Consider the following 27,318-nt stretch of genomic DNA (forward strand, 5'->3'; position numbering starts at 1 on the left):
TAGCTTGATGTATTGAGTCATGTCCAAAATGATTGTCGCATAGCTATAACTGTCTTCTGGTAAGAATATAATTTGATACGATTTTTCAGGGTACTTTTAATACTGATACTATGTGCATAATCGGGAAATGTATATTTGTGGTAAATTTCATAGGAAAAGAATTGTAAATACGATAATCAGAACGAGTAAAACAAAGTGTTACTAAATGAACAAAAAAGGTTTAATTTGGTTTTATTGTCCTTATTTACTGCTCTTCTGACATGAAATTTGCACCATATATGTCTTTGTTCTATTATACACATACTAACAAAATAAGAAACACTTTGCGAATTCTTTATCAAATTATATTCCTACATCAACATATTTATAGACATGCGACAATAATTTTGGACATGAGTGTACATAAGTAAAATTAAGAAGTTGGGGATTTAGAACTGATAAAATATCCCAAGATTTTCTGAATTAAATCTTTATAGCAGAAATTTTGGGTTCGTGACCTTGGTTGCTTTACAAAATGTCTATCTTAATAATTATTATTTCCGATTCTTAAGCATAGTCTTGAGTCACAAGAAAAAGAAAACTATTACTGAAAATTATACATAAAATCGACTCTATTTCTTGGTTGTTCTAAGTATGCATTTTTCCAATCTTTCCCTTCCATCAGCACTACTATGAGTCTCGGTTCAGACGTGCAGAAAAGTCTGTTGCGAGCACGCAACAGAAAACTCTGTTGCGGACCCGCGCGAGCCGGAAATACATTGGTTCTTATCATTCATTCCACACGTGCAGACTTCCCGCACGACTTAACGAAATACAAAAATATCATTAAATATGGAATTTAAAGTGCGAAATGTATAGAGATAGAAGTAAAAAACAGAGTGCATGGAATGACGTGTGTGAAACCTTAGGTGAGAAATTTAACCCCTTCAGTGTGGGTGGCGAGTTAACTCGTGTCTTCAAAACGCACCTGCTGTGCGGATGGCGTATATATACGCTTTCATTTTGATTTGGCTATTTTGTATTGCGTATGGCGAATATACTTGCCCATAGTATGAGTAATGTTATTCCCGACAATATTTAGCGAGTTTGCGCTCACCTAGGAACCCCAAGAGACCACAGAGAAAAATGGGCTTGATCTGTTGAGGCATTCCCAAACTTTGTGTAGCCTAACCATATGATGATGATGATGATGATGATAACCATAAATACGACAACGACAAGTTATAGTAGCTAATTAGAAGCAACAAAGATCCTAATGACGAAATTTTCATTGTGATTGCTTGAGAGATTCAAAAGTTATTAAAAGGTAACAAATTCCAAAGTTCTAAAAAAAAAAAAAAAAAAAAAAAAAAAGACCTACACTTTTTACAGTGTTTCGCATCTGAAAATTACGCACTGAAGGGGTTAATGAAAAAACAGAAGAAAAAAACAGCATTGGTATGTATTATTACTTTTCAATGTAAAAATCTAATATTTATATAGTATTTACATGTAATTTTCGTTTAGCGTCCCATTCCAGCAGCGTGGGTATGAATACTTCTTTGTGATAACAATAGACAACAAATACGCTTGGAGAACAAGCCTTTATTGTTAATGCAGTTTTTTGATGAGATTTCCTGTCACTCACTCCGGAATGAACAGACTGTTTATAACGTACGTTGCATTATACTTTAGGTCGAGGTCACGTATTATAAGCCTCTGTGCTCAAAAGAGACGCTGAAGTCCAAAACAACCATCAACATAATAGCAGAACAGAAAATAAAGAAAAAAACATCGTTTTTCGGCTGACAATTGTTGTCTTTATTTGTTAATGTATTATTTTTTAAAAAAGAAAATAGAGTTAACACGAAAATTGTTGAACATCAGGGTACTCATGTGGTTAAAAAATAAAAAGCATGCTCTAGATATAACAGAAATATTTTTGTTTCTTGTACAATTGATAATATTGTGCACGTCGTTGCCATTCTAGAGATAACAACTGAATGTTTTCTTACATAAAGAACAGCTTAAACGAAGTTATCTTGCCATAAAACTCTACCTATGTCGCTTACAAAACAATCAGCCCATCTGTTTCTACTTCCGTTTGCTGCATTGCCTCCTTGTGGTGTGCTACACGTATTGGGGATTTCCTCAGAATCTTCTATCGTTAAATGTCACAATTATGTCCTTTTTCTTACCTTAGAATTGGATTATTCGGAAACACTAAATCCATTATTTTTATTTAAGAGTTTACATTAAGAATTTCACATCTCCAATTTAAGCGATTTCTTATATTGAACACTTTCTCAATATATAACGGGAAATGTCACTACTATAGGAATGAAATGAAATCCTTGAGTTTTACGTCGCACGTTTATACCGGGTAAGCTAAAGGAAATAATGGTGATGATGATAAATGAATGAAATGATGGAATGAATAAAGTGGTAGGAAACGGGAGAACCCCGAGAAAACTCAAGCACACGGGGCTTCTCGCACCACAAAGCCCGCTTGACGCAAGCTGGGATCGAACCAGAGGTGAACTATCATTGAGCCACCGGACCCCACTACTATAGAAATCCCCCATCTCCCCTTCAAGAGAAAATTTTCAAATACGCTGAAACCTGTGCTCCATTATTTTTATTATGAGTTTACATGCCGAATTTTACATCTCTAACTGAAGCGAATCCTCACATTCGGTAATTTGTGGATGTTTAACTTTCTGTGCTCTTACAGACGATAATTAGTTAACATAATTAACTTACCTTAATGTAACAACCAGAACTCCTCCGTCGCTAAGCGGTTAGCGTACGCGCCTTTGGCATGGGAGGCGCGGGTTCGATTCACGTCGAAAGTTCATGTGGTTCGGACTCCACGTTAATCAGTAGGTCCACGTCTCATATAGCCTCGCTGCTGAACAGGACGTTACACTCAAAATCAACTCATTAATGTAACAGCCAACATTTCAATTGGTGGTATCGCAAGTCTCATCTGCTTTAATTTTATCACTTATTTTCGATAAGAGTTCATCAAATAAAGTGATGCTCATGCGAAAATAATTAAAGAACTTTTCTTCGTCATTGCGCAACTCAATAAACATGGAAGAAAATTCACCTTTAAGCAGTCGTGAGCTTACGTACGGATGAACCCAGTATCGTCTCTGTTTCTTCCTTAGGATTTTACTGGATAAGTATACAAAAATAGCACGTTTTCTTCTTTCAATTTCCATCTTCATTCAACTGCAGCGGAAAATAAAATGAACTGTTTTCTATGTCTATGTGAAGTGGTTGGGCTGAGACGCCAGCACGAGTCTGCTGCGAGTCTGTTGCGGGCCTACAACAGACTTTTTTGCACGTCTGAACCGAGCCGTGAACCATCTTATATGATCTGTTCACGTTTGATTGCTATACAATTGTCTCTGATCATATTGACTTAATGTCCTTAAAGAGTAACGTTTCATCACTCTAGTTCCTTTTTTCAATCATATAATGCTCTTGTCCCCTTAAAGAGGATGAAGTTATTTATAATATTGGTAGTTTTCTATTTTTTTTAAAAAAAAGTAAATAGTGAGATAATAAGAATAATACTCTAATATAAATAAAATAAAACGTTTGTGTGTGCGTGTCTGTGGATGATCCGGGGACCAGATGAGTGGACCGAGAGTTACCAAATTTTGGTCATGGGTACCTTGGTCCAGGACCCAGGCCAAGACGAAGTGTTTTCCTTTCGAAATTCGAATTACGGGGTGTCAGGGGGTGTTTACTGAGATACGTAAAAGTAGTAGAAAATGAGCGAAAATAGTGTCAGATTCATAGTTTTTGCGGTCGTTGAGATCAATGGTGAAACTCAGATAGCATTACTTTCCAAATTCGCCCCATTCGGCTGCGGGCCGGAGGTCATCGGGGATACCGAGACATGTAAAAATAACAAAAAATGACCAATATTTGTATCAAATCCATAGTTTCCGCGGTCACTGAGATAAGTAGTGATACTCTCACAGGCTTTGACTTCCAAATGCAGAATCCATTGGCTGGGGACTAGAGGTGTTTTTTTTATTCGAACCAGGGGGTCTCAGGGGGCGTTTACGAGGATATGTAAAAGTAGTAGAAAATGACTGATAGTTTTTTTTACCTTTCATTGTTCAGTTTGCTATACATAGATATTTTATCTCACCCATACGAAGAATGGGTATTTCAGCTAGTAACACAATAATAATGTAGTTATTTATAATACTAGTAGTTTTCTAGATTTGAAAGAAAAAGTAAATAATGCAATAATAAAAATAATAATAGAGCAACCGGTTAATCTCAGTTCCTATCAGTTTTCATGTTTTTGAAATTATCATAATGGCAGCATTCTTTTGATAAGAAATAAGAAACGTAAAATGTTTTAAAGTAAGAGCGTCGCAATGTTTTTGTACATTTACGTTTTCATAAAGTGTGATATGGGCAAAAATTTCACTTCTTGTCTTTTGACTGAACTAGTGATAATGACAACTGCAAAGCAATTATACAAAAAAAAATTGTAGTATGAGAAAATTTTAATCATATACCCTTTGGAAATTATACATACTATAGTTGGTGTGATAACATACTCAGCACTTTCACGTTTATTATATTAGGAAAGATATAAGTATCCGGTTTAGCAATGAAAAGTGAATTTTAGTTGTCACCAATTGTATTAACAGTTGTGTTTAATGTTTTCTTAAGGTTCTGTACAGAAGAGAAAGCACATACTTTAATCATTATGGCTTTTGAGCAACGCCACTGTGGTATTATATTCGTAATTATTTTTCTGCTGGTGAATATTAAGGTATCTTCAGAAGAAATTGAATGTAAGTAATCAAATACATTAAGTATTTATATTACATTACAAGATTGTCCGTTTTTCGCACAAGAAGAATACATTTCATTTTGGACATAAAAGATAAAGGGGACTGAATTTGGGTTTAGACGGCATCGAAAGGTTCACTGTTTGTCTCAGCAATCCCGAAAGCTATGTATTCGACACTAATATCAGTCATTTTTGGTCATTTTATATGTATATATATCTCCCTCCACTTTCCCCAAGTTGTAAGGCCGAATTTGGATTTAAAGGGCACCGGAAGTATCACTGTTCATCTCAGCGATCCAAGAAACTATGAAATGGACACTAATATTGGTCATTTTCGAATATTTGTAAATATCTCTCCTTTCCAAAAGTTTCACTGTAAAGGTGAAATGATACAATCAATCCCTTGCTCGAACCTTGAACTTGTGTTTTGATACGTGCACTACTGTTGAAAATATTGAGTTTTGCAATCCAATTTATTTTTGTTTTGGAGCATACTGTATTTATTTGTACGCGGAGTGTCAGTCCCCAGCGATTAGTTATGAAAAAAATAATTGAGAGCGACTACAAATAGGTTATTCTTTTCGCTGAACTCGCGGATAATTGTAGCCGTACTATACGCATATTTATGTTCGATACTTCTTCTTTACCACTATTTCCCCCACAATTTACTTCTACGTATACAAAACAAGGCTATGTCAAAAACTGTAAATAACTGCATAGGAATGATTTCATAAAATATGTTCTCTACAATATAACAACAAAGGTACGAAAAATTTAAATTTTACAGTTTTTCGTATAATGATCTAAAATACTAGTATATAATAAACGTATACTCTTGGTACATAAAAGTACATATGTTCATGTTTGTGGAATATGTTTTCAGTATTATTATTATTATTATTATTATTATTATTATTATTATTATTATTACTATTATTATTATTAATAATAATAATAATAATAATAGTATTAAAAACTCCCTCTTAAAATTGCGTAAGTCGTTCTATACAAAGAAGATACAGCTGCATTTCGTTAATCATCTTTGTAAATGATATCTCAGTACTGAAGTCTTAAGTTTGAAATTAGTAACACTGAAAATGTATGATCAGTTTTCGAGGTGCAGCGAGTACCTACGAAAATCATGAACTAATCCCTTACAAGTTCGTGTCATACTACACTTTAAATACACATATTTGAAGAAGAGAGTTTGTTTCGTGAAGGGTATTTTGTAATTACACTTTCTGACTTAAGGTGCAGTGAAAAAAAGACCATCTTATGAAATGGTCTATTGATTGATGTAATTAGTTTTACGCCGTTTGTCAAATGCGATACTCTATAATACGAAACCATATTTGAAATGGAGTCTCAACCAGCAAAGTGCATCAATTCTGTCTAACTAGCAAGCAAACGCTGGATCTCGTGCACCAAGGACAGGTGCGCTAACCACTAGATTAACGGAGAGAAAAATTTGGCTTCTGTGTTTTGGAATGCGCGAACTTTAGTTCTTGTGAAGATGAACGAATTATATGATTTTTGCATATTTATCCTTTTTTGGCGGGGGAGGGGTCTGTAGACTAGAGTCTGTGAAGTTTTGTAGAAATTAGAACTTGAACACTTCAGGATATCTGCAGAGACACCATCAAGACAAACTAAACTTATTGACTATGTCTATACATTGCCAAGAATAGAATTCGCAAACTTACAAAAATATTTCGTAAGTCTTGTATGTGAGCAGTAGCAATACAGATAGAAATTCAAGACAATAGCAAGTTCTGCAAGTTTATATACATATCAATCAATATAGTATTAGTAGTGTTGTACTAGTATGGTTATTTGTCGAGGGCGAAGAAGACTTGAAGCTAGCCGAGAATAATAATTTGACTCTATTGTCATAGATGATGGTGTCTATTGAGCTTTTTTCTTGTGCCAAAGCAATCTTTAATGAAAACAATATGTAAGCTAAGAAGGTTGCTTTGAGATTTCATACAGACGAGCACTCGATATAGGGAAAGGTAAAGTGCATCGTAAAGATTTAGTTTTGTGGGTGCTAGTAGAGCAACTGAGACAAAACAAAAGGTATATCCACACTCAATTCTAAAGTATGTACGACAGTAACAAAAAAAGTCACAGATTCGAACTTTCATCGTCTAAATTTTCAGTATAAAATAAATGGACACAAGTTCAGAAACACTAAGATACTTGAATGTTAAAATCCACTTTCTCGCCTAGTCACACGATAAGAGAAAATTCGTGTATTATTGTATTTCTTTTCTCAGAAAGACTTCAAAGTTTAACGTCATTGGCTCAATATAGTGAGGATAATAGTGAAAGTGCCTGAATGAAAGAAAGTAAAGTCTGATAAAGAAAACAAGCGAAACAGGAACGGAATTGTGGTGTGTTGATCTCATATCTCCTGTTGCCTGCTTGTCCTCGTCATGATTGAATACCAGGAAACGTATGTATCACAAACTATGTATTAGATTTATATATACATGACCTGTCATATGACCTGTTGAAAAACAATAATGCTTTCAATAAAGAGGTTACTATTTAAATAAACCAGTAATATTTATATTTATAATTTGCAGCGGATTCTGGAGACGCCGCTGGCGATGGTTGGTTTCCATTTAACCAGAATAATAACAACAATAACCAACAAGGAAACAAGAACAAGGATGTGATACCTGGTGCTGAATGCTCTCGTCCGTGCACAGGAAGTCCTAAAACTTGTTATTTCGAGTTTGTGTTGGAGGATTACGCTACTCTCACAGAGTCAGTATTTTTATACTCAACCAACTAAACTAAGATAAATTAGTTTCTAGTTAATTTAAAATAAGATAATCAGGAAATTGAAAAATCTTGAGCTGTTTTACAAGACAATTGCGTCATTTGTGAAAGTATAATATATTCTAATTGAATATTTAATGTATGTATTCAGCTTTCCCCCCAATAATCTTCAATTTGATTTATTGTGTTCTCGGACTAATTTATATTAGAATATCCTAGAGTATTACTCTATGCTAGAATAAATAAGAGTATATTAGAGTTTTATATAAGAATATACTACTACTATTACTAGTACTACTATTACTACTACTACTTATCATTATTATTATTATTATTATTATTATTATTATTATTATTATTATTATTATTATTTTATTATTATTATTATTACTGAATATTAATTTTCCACTATAAGTTTGTGTTTGCAGCTGCATAGTCCCTATTTAAGTTGCACAAGTAAATTAGAAGATTAGAATATACGTGTTGAAGAGGAGAGTTGGAATAATTAGTGGGTAGGAAATGTTATCATACATATAATAGATATAGAGATAAAATTGAAAAAGCTATGTTCATCTAGTTACAAATATAAGAAGTTAGTTTATATTTTTTCGTATTATGGTTACAGCGCTGTCATGGACATGATATATTGTAAATGTAGAAATTGCATAAATTTTGCAGTGTAGTATTTTTATTTCTTTAAAGATGCAAAAACTGTACAGGAACGTAAACAAATTTGTGGTGTTTGTAGGGAATATATGTTATCAAGTGCAACAGTCAAAAGATGGTTCCGTCTCTTTTGTTCTGGCAATTTCAATGTCCAAGATTATAGTCGTAGTGGGCCATAAACCACAGAAAAAGTATGTGATATTCCGACAAAAGATGAGCAAGTGCTGTATGACACCCATCAGCTAAACATCCATCACCAAACAATGTTACGCCAGTTGGAGAATCCTGTGAATGAATGAAATGGTGAAATGAACGAAATGGTAGAAATACGAGTGAATCCCTACCAAGAAATGCAATTATATTGTGTCCCTTATTTACTGCGTTAGGAAGATTTTGCGTGTACTAGTTCATTTCAAGATTATCTAGAAATGTTCTGCATTGTAGAAGCGAACGAAAGCAGTTTATTTGCCATATTCCTTCATATAACTTCAAACATGAACACACAAACACACACACGCCCATGGATAACGAAGAACTATTCTATAAGGCAAAGCGAAAATACTATGTAGTAGAGTCTAATATATACCTTTCGAAACCTCCTTCAGCTGCTATGACGAATATAAAATATCACTATGTGGTGAAGTCGTAGATTGCTTTGGAACGTTGCTATTAGAATTCATTGAACAGTTAGATCGACTGTTACGGTAGTACGTAGTGCTAGTATAAACGCCTATTGACTTCAACTGCCGTTCGGAAAGAAACGATGTAACTATTTGAAGAATTGGTAGATTTATTCTATGATTCTATATTTGCGACGTTGCCATATAGTGTAATTCGTGACTCCAGACGAGAATCGGAAAAGTATATAACTAAATATACTACTCTACGTATTACTAGTGCTTTGCAATCCGTGGGTGCCATTTTAGAACACCCGATACATATAAGCAAAATTATCGTGAATTCGTTTTTCGAATTTTGTTATATTCATCCTTTAATTTTTAACATACCATACTTAATCGCAAAGACTAGAGTGATTTCGAATCCTCAATTGAAAAATAAACTATATTGAATAAATTAAACAATTTTGGTAAAAATGATATAAAATAATTATGTCAAACAATAAGAAAGTTTCTACATTTTAGGGAATTTACCCCTTTTACCCTGCTGTGCTTGATTATTTTCAACTGCAATAGATGTGGATGCTCTAAAGAATTTACTCACACTACATTTTGTTAAGCTCAAATGATCTTTTATATAGTTTATGCCGGAAAGTTATTTAAAAACTTGCAACATGGAATGGATTTTTCCACATTTAGCCCTTTATTCTTGATGGATTGTATTCCCAAATAATAGATTTTGCGGAAGGTTGATGAAACCTACATGCCAAGTGTCATTAAAATCAAATATTTTTTTATGTTTATTGTGGGAGATATAGACGGATGGACAGACAGACCCATAAATTCTGGTTAAGATGAATGACAAAAACTCGTTACTCTTGTTTCAATTACTTGGTTCATGTATTCATTTTTAGGAAATCTTATCATTTTTTAAAAAATTTCTGTTGAAGAAACATAGTCGCATTCGATTCCTGTGTTACTTTCCCCACAGTACATGATTATTAGCTTGTAAATATGAACAGTTATTGTAAATAATACGTATTCGCAAATAGTATTAATTATTTTATTTTCCAGTGCTTGCAAAAACTGCACCACTAAACGAAGCGATTGCTTCTTACCTCAGTGTATCTCTGCTGATGGAATTGAAAGTGCAGTGAAAAGTATAAATAGGCAAATGCCAGGACCTGATATTCAGGTGAGTTACAAATATTATTGAAGAAAATAGAGATCATATTTAACTTACTGATGCTATGATATATTCTTTTTAAAGTATAGTTACAAGTCGTCAAAAACACAAGTAAAGATGTTTCGCACTTCAAAAAAATGCGTTTGTTAAGGGCATATTTTTGTCTTACTACTAAAGAAAGAGTCCATCATAAGTACGAAAAAGACAGTTGCTAATAAACTAGTATGCATGTTGTGAATATTACCTTACTCCAGTCTAATGTAATTGGAAGGGATATTTTTTTTAAATTTCGTGCAAGTGAACAAAACATACAGACACATATCAATTAATGGGAATACTTGAGATTTTCCATAGGTTAAATATGAGGGTTTACAATGGTAAGGTGTTAACTGGGAAGCCGGGTTCTTGATGGTTTTGTGTTAGAGTAAACTACCTACTATGTGGGAAACAGTAGAACACCAGTGTGCAGTGAAGTAAGCTGATAATGACAGCCTAAAATGGGCAGCATTTCTGATTTCCAAAGAGGGCAAAGTGTGTTAAAAAGGAACGAGGAACAGTATGCAAGGAAAGTGTAAAAACGCACTTAAGAAACACGTTAATGGAGAAAAACGTTGATTGAAACCATTACCAAGCTGTTTCGGTACCGAACAACAAGTGGCAGGATTTCTTGAAGAGCGAAAATCTCTTATTTCGTATATGACAAATAGAAAATCTTTACGTCCGTATTGTTCAGAACTAGCGTTCTTCTCAATAAAAACTAACGCCAGTAAGTAAATGAAGAGGCAGCAACATAAAAACTAATACTTTTTCTTCCCAGCTGGGGTGAGAGTGTGTGTGTAAAAACGTGACACCAAGAAAGCAACGGTAGCTACGTGTATTGTGTTAATATCGCATTAATCTACATATAACAATGTTCATCTAGCAACTTTGTTTGTATTTTTTGAATTCATATAATATTGTGTTTTATGAAATGCAATATATTGAACAGTCTCAAAGCAACGTCGAAATATTATTAAGAAACCAGCGCCTACACAAGGATTACATCGACCAAATGGTCCATCCACGCCGGATCAGGATTCAACAGTGCAGTTAACAAGGTAGGTAGTGAGTGCATATTTCAATGTAATATTATCCTTGTATTGCTTATACAAATTAAGCCTGTAATAGCGAAGCCTCATTTAGAACGTAAGTGTTAAAAGTGTATTTAATTTGAGTGAAGCATGACGGACAGAATGAAAGAATTAGTTTTCAAGAGAGGTCAAATTAAGGCCAAACTCACTCGTTTTAAACCTTTTGTAGATAGTTTTACAGAAGATCAGAATATTACGCAGTTAGTGTTACGTTACGAGAAAATAAAACAGTGGTATGATGAATTTGATGCAATACAATCCGAAATAGAAATGTTACAGGGTTCATCAGAAATTGATCAGGAAACGCAAGAAAGAGAGCAATTCGAGAATACTTATTTTGATTTAGCAGCTAAGACGGAAGTGTTCATAAATCAACACAGCTCCAGTGCAAAGAAAAATGAAAACAATGAAGCAAGCAATTCTAATCCATCAGTTAGGTTGCCGGTGATAAACCTTCCGACCTTTTCTGGAAGCTACGATGAGTGGTTGTCGTTCTATGACACGTTTCAGGCATTAATACATAACAATAGCACGTTGCAGGCAGTGCAAAGGTTTCATTATTTACGTTCTTCTCTACGTGGGGAGGCGCTTGAAGTAATACAAGCCTTGGAAATTTCTTCTGAAAACTATGATGTAGCATGGACTTTACTCAAAGAACGTTTTGAAAACAAAAAGTATATTGTTAACAAACACGTCAAAGCTTTATTTGAAATGCCAATGGTGGAACGTGAGTCGGCTGTTTCGCTTAAATCTCTTTTAGACAGCACAGTAAAACATTTGAGGGCTTTAAAATCATTAGGTCAACCGACAGAAAGCTGGGATGCATTACTTATATATTTGATTGCGACCAAACTAGACAATACAACACATAAGGAGTGGGAGAAAACACAATCAACGAATGAATTACCGAGCATGTCACAGCTGACACAATTTTTACAGCAGCGTTGCCAAGTTTTAGACGCAGTTGATAATAAGCGTAGACCTAAAGAGACACCCTCAGTTCCAAATAACAAATATCAACAAACAAATAAGGCAGGCAAAAAGAGTTCTTACTCAACGGCAGCACACGTAACGTATTCCGACAACAATGCATGTCCCAGCTGTAAAGGCTCACACAAATTATTTCAATGCCAATCATTGCTGAAAAAATCTATAGGAGATAGAATTAAAGAAGTTAAACGTCTTTCTTTGTGTATAAATTGTCTCAAACGAGCGCATAAGGCAAATGAGTGGTTATCAGGTAATTGTAAAATATGCAATAAAAAACATAACACATTACTGCACTACTCGCGTTGTCCATCGCCCACTAGAGCGAATGAACCACAAGATGAAAGGGAAATAGGTCAAGGTCAAAACACGCTCGCTGCGACCACATCACTCGGGCAGGAATGTGAAGATAAGAATATTCGTTCTACAAACAGGGTACCGCAGAATCTTAGGAGACCACCAAGCGTTATGCTATCCACAGCTGTAGTATATGTTAAAGATAAACAGGGTAATTTTCAAATGTGTCGAACACTTCTCGATTGTGCTTCTCAGTCTAATTTTCTAACGAACAGAATGGTTCAATTATTGGGACTAACAAAGAGTAATAGCGTTATACACATAAATGGTACAGGTAATGCTAATACAAGGTCATGCCATAGCGTTCAGGCTACAATTAAGTCAAGACATAACAATTATTCAGCCACATTAGACTTCATTATATTGCCGCAAATATCTCAAGACCTGCCTATGGTTCATGTAGACACGTCATCGTGGGAAATACCTTCCAACATTGAATTAGCAGATCCTAGCTTCAACATACCACAGCGTATTGACATGTTATTGGGGGCGGAAGTATTCTTTGATCTACTTTGTGAAGGGCAAATAAAACTCAAGGCAGGGTATCCAACCTTGCACAAAACATTGTTTGGCTGGATTGTAGCGGGAAAAATAGACAATCAACCACACATTTCGACAAATGTGTGTCACCTCTCCCCAACAGAAAAAATACACGAGCAATTACAAAAATTCTGGACGATAGAAGAATGTTCAATGAAACATCCATTAGGTCAAGAGCAAGCAGAATGTGAAAGACACTTCAAAGAAACACACCGGAGAGACGAGACTGGGAGATTCATCGTCAGACTTCCCTTTAAAGAAAATGTGAGGAATCTTGGTAAATCCAAGGAGATTGCAACGAGAAGACTTTATTCAATGGAAAAAAGGCTTATGAAGGATCCTGAGAAAAAAAGGGCATATATAGCGTTCATGAAAGAGTACGAAGATTTGGGCCATATGGAAGAAATAACTAGAGTAGAGAGCGATACAATGATGCCAGACTACTATCTTCCCCATCATTGCGTAATGAAGGAGAACAGTACTACTACCAAACTCAGGGTTGTATTTGATGCATCGGGCAAAACAACTTCTGGACTTTCATTAAATGACACGATGAGAGTCGGGCCTACAATCCAAGAAGAATTATTTTCCATAACAGCAAGATTCAGGCAACATCAATACGTCGTGACAGCTGATATAGAGAAGATGTATCGCAACATTAGGGTACATGATTCAGATGCAAACTACCAGAAAATACTGTGGAGAGAAAACCCTCAAGAAGCAATAAAGATATATCGACTCAAAACTGTAACATATGGTACTGCAGCAGCTCCTTTTCTAGCCACTAGATGTCTTCAGCAACTAGCCATAGAAGAGAAGAATAATTTCCCTAAGGCAGCAGAAGTTGTAATGAGGGATTTCTATATTGATGATCTTCAAACAGGGACAAACACGAAGAAGGAACTACATGAATTACAAGGTCAACTCACAACTCTTCTGCAAAGAGGTGGTTTTTGTTTGAGAAAATGGTGTAGCAATGACACTTCACTGCTTTCAAAAATACCCAGTGAACTTCAAGAATCAAATTTCACCATTCAACTAAATGATGATTGCATCACAAGAAGTTTAGGATTGTTGTGGAATCCCATTAAAGACACATTTTCTTTCTCTGTCAAACCAAGAAACAACCCTCAACAAATCACCAAGAGGACTATCCTTGCTACAGTACCGAGCATATTTGATCCCTTAGGATTAATAGGACCAGTTATTCTTAAGACAAAAATATTTCTGCAACGTTTGTGGGAATTAAAATTGAATTGGGATGAAAAGGTTCCAGCCCCATTGCATTCAGAGTGGGAAACGTTTGAGCAGCAACTTCAAGAGTTGGAATTACTACATGTTCAGCGGAAGGTTATTCAAGAAACACAATCGCAGGTAGAAATTCACGGATTTTGCGACGGATCTCAGAATGGATATGGAGCTTGTATATATGTAACATCTAGCACAAAAAATGGAAAATTCACAGCAAACTTACTATGTTCAAAATCTCGAGTAGCACCTTTGAAGAAGACAACTATTCCTCGCCTAGAACTTTGTGCAGCTTTGTTACTTGCACAGCTAACTCAGAAAGTAATACAAGCATTACACTGCAAGATCGATAAGGTTGTTTTATGGTCAGATTCCACCATTGTATTAGCATGGATAAGAGGACCTTGTTCTCAATGGAAGACGTATGTTGCAAATCGTGTAGCGGAAATTCAACAATTGACTTTTAACTATGAATGGAGACACATCAGAACAGAGGAGAATCCAGCAGATCATATATCGAGAGGATTAACACCGTCAGAAATTCTTGATAATGAATTATGGTGGCATGGGCCTTCATGGCTATCTGAGAAATTAGACTCACAGACGAGGGAAGATGTTTGTGACCTAAGCGATGTTCCCGAGCGACGAAAAAATACAGCAGTAACGGTTCCTACAACACCGTGTCAACTCTTAGACAGATATTCATCATTAAGAAAATTGCAACGTGTAACGGCTTATTGCCTACGATTCACACACAACATGAGAAGATCTAATTGTGACAGACAGCATGGACATCTTACAGTAAGTGAATTACATGAAGCACTCGAATGTCTTATTAAACTATCACAACAACAAGCATTTCACAAGGAATTAAATGCATTGAGATCAGGAAAGGAAGTCGACAACCAAAGTCAACTGAGAAATTTGAACCCATACTTGGATGAGAGGCAAATCATCAGAGTCGGAGGAAGATTAAATGCAGCAGATCTTACTGAAGGACAGAAACATCCTATTGTACTTCCAGCTAACTGCAACTTGACAAAGTTAATCGCTCAAGAAGAACATAAGAAGCTATTGCATGCCGGGCCTCAATTATTGTTATCATCCTTGCGACAATCATATTGGCCAATACGTGGACGAAACTTGGTTCGTCAAGTTTTGCATCAGTGTGTCACATGTTTCAGAAACAATCCTAAAGATGGTAAACAGATGATGGGAGATCTACCAGCTGACAGAGTTCAACCAACAAGACCATTTCTTCACAGTGGCGTTGACTACTGTGGGCCCATTTACCTTAAATCGAGTAACCGACGGGGAGCCAAACTCCATAAGGCATATATAGCACTTTTCGTGTGTTTTGCGACTAAGGCGGTTCACATTGAACTTGTTAGTGATCTAACTACAGAGGCGTTTATTGGAGCATTAAAGCGATTCATGGCTCGTCGAGGAAAATGTGCTAAACTGTATTCTGACAATGCAAGTAACTTCGTTGGTGCAAAAAGGGAACTACAAGAATTGAAGACTTTATTTGAATCAGAACACCATAAAGAAAAATTACATAATTTTCTAGCAGCTGATAACATCACGTGGGTTTTTATTCCAGCAAGATCACCAAACTTCGGAGGCTTATGGGAATCATCAATTAAATCTCTCAAATATCATTTAAAGAGAGTTGTGGGAAATGCTTCACTCACCTACGAAGAGATGAACACTATTTTGACACTGATTGAGGCTTGCTTAAACTCTAGACCCTTAACACCATTATCAAATGATCCAAACGACCTACACCTGGTCATTTCCTAATAGGCGACGCACTCACTACCATGTCAGAACCTAACTTGAAAAATATTCCTGTCAACAGACTTTCGAGATGGCAATACATACAACAACTTCATCAGCAATTTTGGTCCAGATGGTCAAAGGAGTATCTATCAAGTCTTCTAGAACGATCCAAATGGAGAAGAAAATTCCCCAATCTTCTGGAAGGTGATTTGGTGCTCATCAAGGAAGATAACATTCCACCTCTAAAATGGAAAACTGGACGTATTGTGCAATTGTTTCCTGGGAAGGACGGAATAGTACGAGTGGCGACAGTGAAAACTACCAGAGGTACAACAACACGATCTATTCGTCAATTGTGCCCGCTTCCTAAGGAGAGTTAATGTGTTGGTGTTATTCATAGTGTGTACATTGTGTGATTCATAGTGTTGTGTTGTGTGTGCATTATTCTGTTTATGTTTATATCATTCATTCATAACTTGTGTTATCTATTGTTGTGTATATTAAGTTCATGAACCAAATTAATCATTCATAGATTTGTTGAAGGAATTCCTTCAAGGCGGGCGGTATGTTCAGAACTAGCGTTCTTCTCAATAAAAACTAACGCCAGTAAGTAAATGAAGAGGCAGCAACATAAAAACTAATACTTTTTCTCCCCAGCTGGGGTGAGAGTGTGTGTGTAAAAACGTGACACCAAGAAAGCAACGGTAGCTACGTGTATTGTGTTAAAATCGCATTAATCTACATATAACAATGTTCATCTAGCAACTTTGTTTGTATTTTTTGAATTCATATAATATTGTGTTTTATGAAATGCAATATATTGAACAGTCTCAAAGCAACGTCGAAATATTATTAAGAAACCAGCGCCAACACAAGGATTACATCGACCACGTATGCCGGGTGATTAAGTTTTCATTCTCAAATTGCATCCATCTATGTATAAGAAATTAGTCTTTCACTCGGTCAGGAAAGCCTTTCCGATACTTTTTTCGGTGACTGAGATATTCCTATTATATATAAGCTTACACACACCACTGGTGTTATACGTAATAATCAAATAAGATGGAATAAAACTACATGCTGCAAAATCTCGGAGGATAATATTTGAAATTAGACTGATTGAATGAGATGTTTGTATTATAACAATATGTTTTAAAACAAGGATCCCGAATTTCGTACATTTATGTGCGAGAGATGAAAGAAACATGTTAAAATATCTTAAATGTCTTTCCTGTCAGGGGAAATTCATTCTATTCGTTCCAAGAAATATAGTACATTTACTGTAGTAGAAGCGTTTATGTGTAATACAATGATCACTAATTTTCTCTCCGTTACATCCGTCATACAGATCATCTTCAATCCTTTCGAGATGAAATGTCCAAGGTTCTTGCAAAGAGTTTGATATTCACATTTTTATGTCATAAAACTCTCCACTTATTTGTTTGATAATACGTCCTATGTCCTATTATGCACATGCAGGAAAGTATATCTTTTTTCGTATTAGAAAGCCAAAATCTTAACAAACATTTTTCAAAACTTCATTCAATGTCAGACTTCGTAAAGATTGCGAAAGGTAAGATAACAAAAGTGCGCAAAAATAAATTACTGCTATTTCGATATATCGCAAACTAAAATTCAGAAATAACACTGTGTTGGTGCAAGCTGTTACGGATTGAAGCCTCCATTGTGGTAGTAGTCATTGTGACACATTTGGCTGATGATATCAATGTTATAACGCAGAAGGTTGGAGATGCGAGTTGTGCTTGAATATTTGTAATTACAGAGAAATAAGTATTCTTATCCCTGTCTTTTTTAAAATACCGAATTCATTAAGTATGAACTAATAAAGACAAAGTCAGGTACAGCAGCTGGATACATTGGATGCATTCGACAGATTCACTTTTTCTATTTTAGTATGTTATTAATTAATTCTACTTCTTTAGTTTAGAGCGCAACGTTCACTGTAAATCAATATTATTCTACGAACGTTTATGGTAGTGAACTATTCGTTGCGTTTCGTATCAATGTTCCACTCCTACCTTTCACTGTCCTAGTTTTACAGGAACTACATAATTTAAAGGAACTACATAATTTACCCAACATTGTTAGGGTCGTGAAGTCTAGGAGGCTTAGGTGGGCGGGTCATGTAGCTAGAATGTAAGAAAGTAGAAACGCATTCAAAGTCTTGACTGAAGACCAATCGGAAAACGACCATTAGGAAGACCTAGGCGCAGATGGGAGGACAATATTAAGATGGGTCTCGCAGAGATCGGAATACAAAGTAGAAACTGGATGCAGTTAGCTAAGGGTAGAATTCAGTGGATAGTTTTTGTGAACGCTGCATTGAACCTCCGGGTTCCATAGGCCATAGAGTTAGTTAGTTTTACATCCATTAATATTAAATTGGAATTATGTTTTATTACATTTATCAAACGCGGAATATTGAACTACTTTAAGGCTTCAATAATCTGTTACAGGTATGTAAAGGGGATACTGTTGTAGTTGATGTGAAAAATAGGATGAAAGGTACAGGAACTACTATTCATTGGCATGGAATATTCCAACGGACAACTCCTTTTATGGATGGCGTTCCAATGGTGACTCAGTGCGATATTTTGGAGGGAACAACATTTCGATATAAGTTTACTGTTTTGCAGTCGGGAACATTTTTCTACCATTCTCATTCAGGTAAGTGTTTATTTTCTACGAGTTTTTACCAATTTATTCGGTAATTTCTTCTTCCAGTACAATGTTATACGTGTTTGTGACGGAGAACTATTGTTTAACTTGAAAAACGAATCACGGTCGCACTGCTCAAAAATTGGTAAACTTCTAACCGCAAGAAACTTTTGCTGGTGTTGTTCTATGCAGTGGATGATTAATACAAGATTTTATGTACAACGTCTGTACATATGGTATCAATATTTGCTTACTTAATCATGTGTTATAATATTAATGACTTGAATAATAAATAATTTTACAGTTCCAAAGGCTTTATACAATACGAGGATTACAGAATGCAAGCAGTTCAATCGTGGTATATTATTATGTCTAAATGCGTAGCGTGCAATGACATTGATGTTTCAAGCTTATTCTTTATTTTCAATGAAGAAGTCATACAGTACACAGTGTTATTGTTTGCATTTAATCGAAACTTATTTTATACTATTTTCTACTGACACTGAAAAATAAACTACTAGTGTTTAAACGGTTCTAGTTGATGTGCTCGTTCTTTGCACGGGGAACATAGTTTATGGGACATTTTTGAACACTCTTTCCCCTTTTTGATACGCATTTCAACTAAATAATAATAAGAAGACCCATAAAGTACCCAAATGCTTCAAAGTACCCAAGTAAAGTAAATGCTTCAAAATGCATTTCGAATGGTTCTGTCATTTCTTTCTGTGATACGATTACAAACAAAAGACTATGTCGATTTCTATGTGGTAATAGTAAATATACAAATTGTCCCCTTCCCTCCTTAAAGTCGGAATTTTCTAAAAGCCCAGAACACCTGTCCCGTTATCAATATTTCGACAAAACTTAGATTTAAACAGCATCAGAGTTGCTACCAGTTTTCTTAGCGACTCAAATTTTCGTTTTGAACTAATACGATTATTTTTACCTGTCACTCCCTCCCTACCTTACCTCTACAAATGATATGGGTGCCTAACTCTAAGCTCCAGCACGCAAACGTACTCATAGTTATTACTACTCCTAATTATTACCACAAATGAGCATTTATTACTATGTTCGCATCTATATTTACTATATTAACATTCAGATCATTCATTAAATTGCCAAGTATGATTGTCATTACTTTGTACAGTTATTCAGATTAATGCATTCTTGAGAAGAAATATATTTTCTTAGGAATGAACACCAAGGAAAGTAATCATTTCGGATTGAAAAATATTTCTGCTTCAATCTTATATATATATATATATATATATATATATATATATATATATATATATATATATATATATATATATATATATATATAGGGTGTCTCGGAAATCCCCTAACACAGGATAAGTCTGTTATTACCAGAGTTACAACAAATTTTAAGATGGGAAACAATATCCAAATATGATGTTTTTAATATAAAGTGAAGGATTTTTTTTTTTACATCGGACCAGCCGTTTGGGCTGTACACTCATGCACCCAATATTAAATGAAAATTCAACGTGGCCATTTACCTGGACCAGCAACATAAGTGAATGAAGTTACTGTCTTTTACGCTAATGAATTGATGGCCAGCCCTTATTTCAAACAGTAACTTTTTTCATTTATGTTATAATTTCAAGTAAATGGCAACGTTGCATTTTCATTTAACATTGAGCACATAAAAGGTGTACGACTCGTCCGATTTAAGAAAGTTACTTCACTTTAAATTGAAAACATAATATTTAAAGATGGTTTTTCCTCTTACATTTTGATGTAACTCTGCTAATAACAGAGTTACCCTATGTCAGGGGACATTTGGAACCTTTTATATATATATACACTAAAAGAAGATACACCTGGCATCATATGAGGGCAATAATGTTTACGTATAACATTTGAAACTAAAGAATTGGGCAGAACAAATAATGGAGAACAACACCTTCGGCGTTGCTTGTCTGAATTAAAGTTCAACTGATATGCGCGAAGTTTTCGGGGTTACTTTTATCAAAAGCAAAGAATTTAGTAAAATAAATAGTTTTAATTCCAACGCCAAAATTAAAGCCGTCGAAATTTAGCCAAGGCATTTGTAACACCTAACCTTCACCGAAGAAAAGAAACAGTAAAAGAGAAAAAAATAAAAGCAGCAAAAAAGATGTTGCAAAATACTATTTAGAGGTTAATACACAGACAATAATAATAATTGTGTAATAAATTATATAAATTATTTATTTACTATAGAGCCGCCACTTTAGCTCTTGTTAGGAAATATATCACAAATGCTAAAACAAAATTATGCTTAAAACTAAAACCTATCAAATTATAATTCAGAATATATGTTCTATGTTCGGTTTGTACACTTGGAAACCTTATTAAAGTTACTAATTAAAAAAAATTTCATAATTGAAAGTACACTGAATCATTATTATGAAATAACTCCCAAAATACGAGGAAATTATTTAGCTAAATACGGAAATAAAACTGTGTAGAGATTAGATTCATCTTTGTTCTTATGAAATTATACGTGCACATTTTAAAGGAAAAGTAAACTTTGCAATTAATTTCTAAAGACAAATGATATGGATTAATAATGGACTATTACAAATATGTTAATAGTTGTTACTATAATTGGTTTCTTCAAAAGTTTTGCAATTAGTTTATGAAATATTAAATTGTTATTTCCTGTACATGCAATGTTAATATACATATGAAATCAAAATATGGTAATAGCCTAGTATGCTATAGACACATATTAGAACTTGCATCACTACGTTACACTAATATTACCCTATACATAAATTGAAATGTCATGTACTAAACACAGATGTTATCAAAATCTAATCATCGTCTCTTGGTTACTAAACATGCATTTGAAGCAGAATCAAAATAGGAAGATGGCAAATCTAAATATTTGTGGATTTTTTTTGTATACAGCAGCAAAGAAAAATTTTAAATAAAATAAAAGTATTCATTAATCGGTATTGATGTTTACGTATCTTCTCTGAAGATATGTGAAATAACAAATATTATTATTACAGAAAAAGAAGCTGATTCAAAGAATTTTGACATCACCATAAATTTGAGGCCGTTGAATGAAAACATCAAAATTACATCTTTATTCACCAAGACTCTTTCATTCTGCCAAAATATTAATAATTTAGATATATAGTAAAATGTTGTGCAATGCTTGGAAATACAGTCAATTTAGTTTGTGGGAGAAAAAAACTAAAATAAAACTAGCCAAAATCACGTTTTGTCTTTTACGTGCTCAACAAAACTTTTTATTAATATAACATTTCAGCTTACAGAACTGAACAAAATTCACTGATCAGCAAGTAGATGAAAGGAGCTACCTCACTGATGAAATCTTAGCCTATGTACTCACAAGAATTATAAGTATTTTCTCACTTGAGATATTCTTACTATTGTTTTATTTAGCTAAGTTTCTTCCACAATTCCAGTTCAATACTTCATGTTAACTTTGATAATCAAATTCCAGATGTCCAACATACCTTACTTCTGTTAAAACAGTAAAACATTTATAGGAGCACAAAGTATTTATAGGAGCACAAATTCCATACAAATGACTTCATTTAAAAACACCATCAAGTACCAAGTCTCAATCCTATGCGCTAACCAGCCGTTCACACACTCGTTTCGACGCTAAAGTTACTTTTAAAAATATAAGAATGTAAACATGTACAAGATTATGAATATAAACTATCAATTTTAGTAATCATCGAACTTTTTTAGTTAATAATTTTGAAAATAATTATTACAATTAATGTAATCAAATATTTTGAATACGAAAATGCAAAAAAATGAAATGAAATGAAATCTTTGTTTTACGTCCCACGCTTATGCCGGTTAGGCTAAAGGAGACGGTGATGATGAGAGATGAGTGAAATGGTGGAATGAAGAAAGTGTGAGGAAACGGGAGAACCCCAAGAAAACCTACGAGCACGGAGTTTGTCCACTACAAAGTTCACACGGCGCTAGCTGGGATCGAACCACGGACCCCAAGCACCGGAGAAAATGTAAAAAAGTGTAAATTCACAAAATTTAGAATAATTTCCGTAATTATTTGCATTTTGATGGGTAAGAAACTTGATCATTAGTATCACTATGCCTACATATAATGTAGTTAAATCCCGACATGGGTAACTAATTAACATAAACAAAATTTTGAAAATATAAAATAATTATATTTATTTATATTATTAATAAGCGAAATTTGCAACAAAATATAATATTATGTAAAACAATTAACGTTATTAGAAATTCGATTCCTAAAGTTGGAAGTAACGAAAAGATCAAATAATCACATTAAAAACAACAGTTAGGGAAAAAATGTAGGCATAAGTATAATTTAAAAATAAGAAAGAAAGAAAAGCTAATTAAGGTAACATATATTTAAGCTGCATTTAAAGTGAAAGAAAAACAAAATGCATTACATAGATGAAAGGAAAGAGCAATACATACGCTTTATAGTCTCACACGAAATTGTACTTATAATGAGTGCTACAGAATAATTGCTGGTCACGAATATCTGACATTTGACGTAATGTTTCAAGCTCTGTTTAAAGGCTACTAATGATTGTATGTCATTATTTCGGTCACTGCGTTCCATGCCCTTGGACCTGATTATATGGAAACATCTCTCTACTTGTTTTATTTTTCCTTGGCATGTCATTTTCTTTAAATATTGCGAGTCACATAAGAATGGATATGTGACCAACATATAAGGTTACAATACAACTGTTGGGGACATTTCATGTTCAAGGTTTTATAAATGAGGGAGCAATAACGCACGTACCTTCGTATTGGCAGTGTCACACTAGTAATGAACTTCAGAATATTCTTAATGTTAGTATTATTAGAATAATCACAAGGAACACCTTCGGCGTTGTCCCTGACAATTTCTAGTTCAGCTCACATGTAGTTTGTAGCTAAACTTGGGTTTAACTGTCTTTAGGACTGCCACTGCTTAGCAAGTACGTAAAGTATGAATTCGACACGAATGTCGATTATTTTGAACGTTTCATTTTTCACTCGTCTTACCCTTCACCACCCCTTTCCGATGGGGATAAACTTGGACTTAGATGGTATCGGGAGTTTTCAGTCACTCCGAAAACTTTGGATTCAACACTAATACAGGTCGTTTCCAGTTATTTACATTTCATCCCTTTGGACCCCTCTAGAAATGCGTTATCCTCACAATGTGTCTTTTAATATTGTAAGTAATATGTGTATGTCAACGTGTTTTAGAAATCAGTTTACATATCGAGTTTCATCTTCCTAATATGAGAAATTCGTAAGATACTCTATCTTTGATCTCTTCAACTTTAAATCACATTTTCCCCTCATTAGAATACGAACCATAAAGTTGTATGATCCTACAGTATCTTCCAATTGTGGTCTCCTCGGTAAAATCATTTCGAATTGTGTCAAATTAATGGTGTGGATTTATATATAGGAAGAAATAACACACACAAAACTTTTTTATACCGAATACGGAAGCTTGTTTGTCCGGTATAGAAATACACTGTTAATGTGGTATACGTCAAAACAATTTTATTGAAGGAATCTAGTTCGGACGAGACTGTAGTTTATATGCCCATAGAACTTTTTGGTTCGTATTCTATGTGAAAAAGGGGGATTTCAAAGAGGAAGTTGTAGTTTAAAACCTAAGTATAAAGTAAAGTATCTCACGAATTCCCTATATCACGAACTAGGGATGATACCATACCGGGACCAAGTACCTGGGGAAAACCTATATATCGTCTCAGAGCTCTTGCCATGAGAAGCACGAAACTATTTTCAAATCACGGGCAAACCCGCAAACTGGCTCTATAAGGGGCCAGTTTGTTAATGTTTGTGACCCTATGTATGGCATATTCGACCAAAATAAAAATGAATATTACGATGCATCACACGTAAGCCCCTGAGCCCGTCATGTTCCTGTTTCGCTCACTGCTAGAACGTGACTCGGGCAAGGGTTTGATAATATCACTTTGCACTAAAACGTACCCATTTCGTCAGTGTTGCCAACGAATTGTAAATACAACGTGGCAGATGGTTTCTGTACCACTCGATGTATATCCATGAAAACGTGGCATAAACATCATTCGTCACTAGAGAAAATATACTTCAGACATATTCCTCTTCCAAGGACCACAGTTTATCAGTGTTGCCAACCAAGTATAAAAATAGGAAATTGTAAAATACTTTCCGTACGATGAGACGTTTATACTCCAAGCTGGGCAGAAACATCACACAAACTATAGCAAAAAGATGTTGAGTGTGGCCGTCTCCCAACCAATCTAGGTTGTCAGTGTAGCCAACAAAAGTAAACATCAGAATGTTGAAAATGGCGTGACTGCAATTGATAGAATATATGACAAAAGTGATGGAATCAGTATTGGACAATGGAAAACATAGTGTATGTCCAAGTCTCCCAACCACCTCAGTGTGGCAGTGTTACCAACCAATGCGTACATTCAAGATTTTCCCATGAAGTCTACCGCATTGGCAAACATAACTGACAATATGGGTGCCTGTGGGTTCACTAACATACTACAAACCTAGTATGGGCCACAGTCTAATTGTTTCGCCACACTGAGAGAGATGGAAGATGGGGACACTCACACTATGTTTTCCATTGTCCAATTCTGCCTCCATCGCTTTTGTCATATATTCATTCAATGACATTCCCGCCATTTTTAGCATTGTTATGTTAACACTTGTTGGCTACATTGACAACCTAGAATTGTTGGGAGACGGCCACACTCAACATCTTTTTGCTATAGTTTGTGTGATGTTTCTGCCCAGCTTGGTGTATAAACGTCTCATCGTACGGAACATGTTTTAGAATTTCTTGTTTTTATACTTGGTTGGCAACACTGATAAACTGGGGTCCTTGGAAGAGGAATATGTCTGAAATATATGTTCTCCAGTGATGTTTATGCCGTTAGAAATGGGTACGTTTTAGTGCAAAGTGATATTATCAAACCCTTGCCCGAGTCACGTTCTAGCAGTGAGCGAAACAGGAACATGACGGGCTCAGGGGCTTACGTGTAATGCATCGTAATATTCATTTTTATTTTGGTCGAATATGCCATACATAGGGTCACAAACATCAACAAACTGGCCCCTTATAGAGCCAGTTTGCGGGTTTGCCCGTGATTTGAAAATAGTTTCGTGCTTCTCATGGCAAGAGCTCTGAGACGATATATAGGTTTTCCCCAGGTACTTGGTCCCGGTATGGTATCATCCCTAGTTAGTGATATAGGGAATTCGTGAGATACTTTACTTTATACTTAGGTTTTAAACTACAACTTCCTCTTTGAAATCCCCCTTTTTTCACATATGGGCATATTCCGGGAATATTCCGAAAATTTATGTATAAACCACAAAGAAAATTGAATTTTATTACTATATTATGATTTCAAAGGTAAATTCGTTTTTTATCACCGCATATTATTACTGTTACGTCCAGAGGATTCTTCAGAATGTATATTCTGAACGGCATTATGTTATTTTATTAATATTTAATTACATTTAGAGAATACACATATATGTATATGTACTTACAATATGTTCTATGCAAGAAAATATGTGGTAAAAATGGTATAGTAAGTCCACATACTTTTACACCGCTAAACAGTTTAAATTAATACGTAAGTGGATTTTCTAAACTTGACTCTACTAGTAATATTATAAACATATTAAATTTTTATATGCTATAAACAAATTAGGTTCCGTAACTGTCAGAAGACATGTTTCACCATGTATCAGAAGACACATTTGCGCATACATATTTATGTTCACAATATTTGCAAGATACTGACCTAGTTTTATAATTTAGCACGTAACTTTGAAACACATGGCCTTTCTTTCTACCTATTTCTCGAAATTTCATGCGTTAATTTACATGTAAGAGAAGTCTGAGCACCTTTTCAGAAATTTGAATCAGAGCCAGGAGACAGACCGACGTCTACTGCTAACGGTGGTTTGGGGTGTATTGATAGTACTTCATCTCTATTTCTACATAATTTCTACATTACTGTACAAACTGGTTCCTTTTCATCATTTTTAAAGTAGTACTTTGCTACTTCGCTGTCAAAGAATTTTATTTTTTTAATCTCCAAATTATTTAAAACCTAGAAGTAAATAATAATACATGACGATAATTAGATATATGGTTCTTATAATTTGGAAGATAAAGTAAAGAAATGGATATAAATTCCTTCCCGGAAATTTATATGCCAGGGAAAAAAACCTGGGAATAGTCCCATTTTTTATTTTCCTTCCCACCGGGAATATTCCCACTGCCCATCACTATGCACACGTCATATAATTCCATCAGGAATCAGCCAGATAAGCGTGAAAAATGAAAAGGATTTAACATCTAGTCATAGGGAAGCCATCCAGGTGGAATTGTCTACTTGCTTGTAGTGTAATTCTTTTCTCCAGTACACACTATATGAAATATAGACTTATTGAGATTTATTATCCGAAGCAGGTAATAAAAAGACAAGT

At 34.7% G+C, this 27,318-nt stretch overlaps 1 protein-coding gene across 1 annotated transcript in view; it reads left to right on the forward strand.

Annotated features, from left to right (window-relative positions):
* LOC145660945 (multicopper oxidase 3-like) overlaps window positions 1-27,318 on the forward strand; it is a 96,249-nt gene that overhangs the window by 12,018 nt on the left and 56,913 nt on the right. The window contains exons 2-4 of the mRNA XM_081726386.1: window positions 7,399-7,582; window positions 9,955-10,075; window positions 18,588-18,798. Of these exons, the coding sequence (XP_081582512.1) occupies window positions 7,399-7,582; window positions 9,955-10,075; window positions 18,588-18,798 (516 nt within the window). The remainder of the gene's footprint in view (window positions 1-7,398; window positions 7,583-9,954; window positions 10,076-18,587; window positions 18,799-27,318) is intronic.

The sequence above is a fragment of the Thermobia domestica genome, chromosome 9 (assembly GCF_964235325.1).
Source record: "Thermobia domestica chromosome 9, izTheDome1.hap1.1, whole genome shotgun sequence".
Classification (NCBI taxonomy): domain Eukaryota; kingdom Metazoa; phylum Arthropoda; class Insecta; order Zygentoma; family Lepismatidae; genus Thermobia; species Thermobia domestica.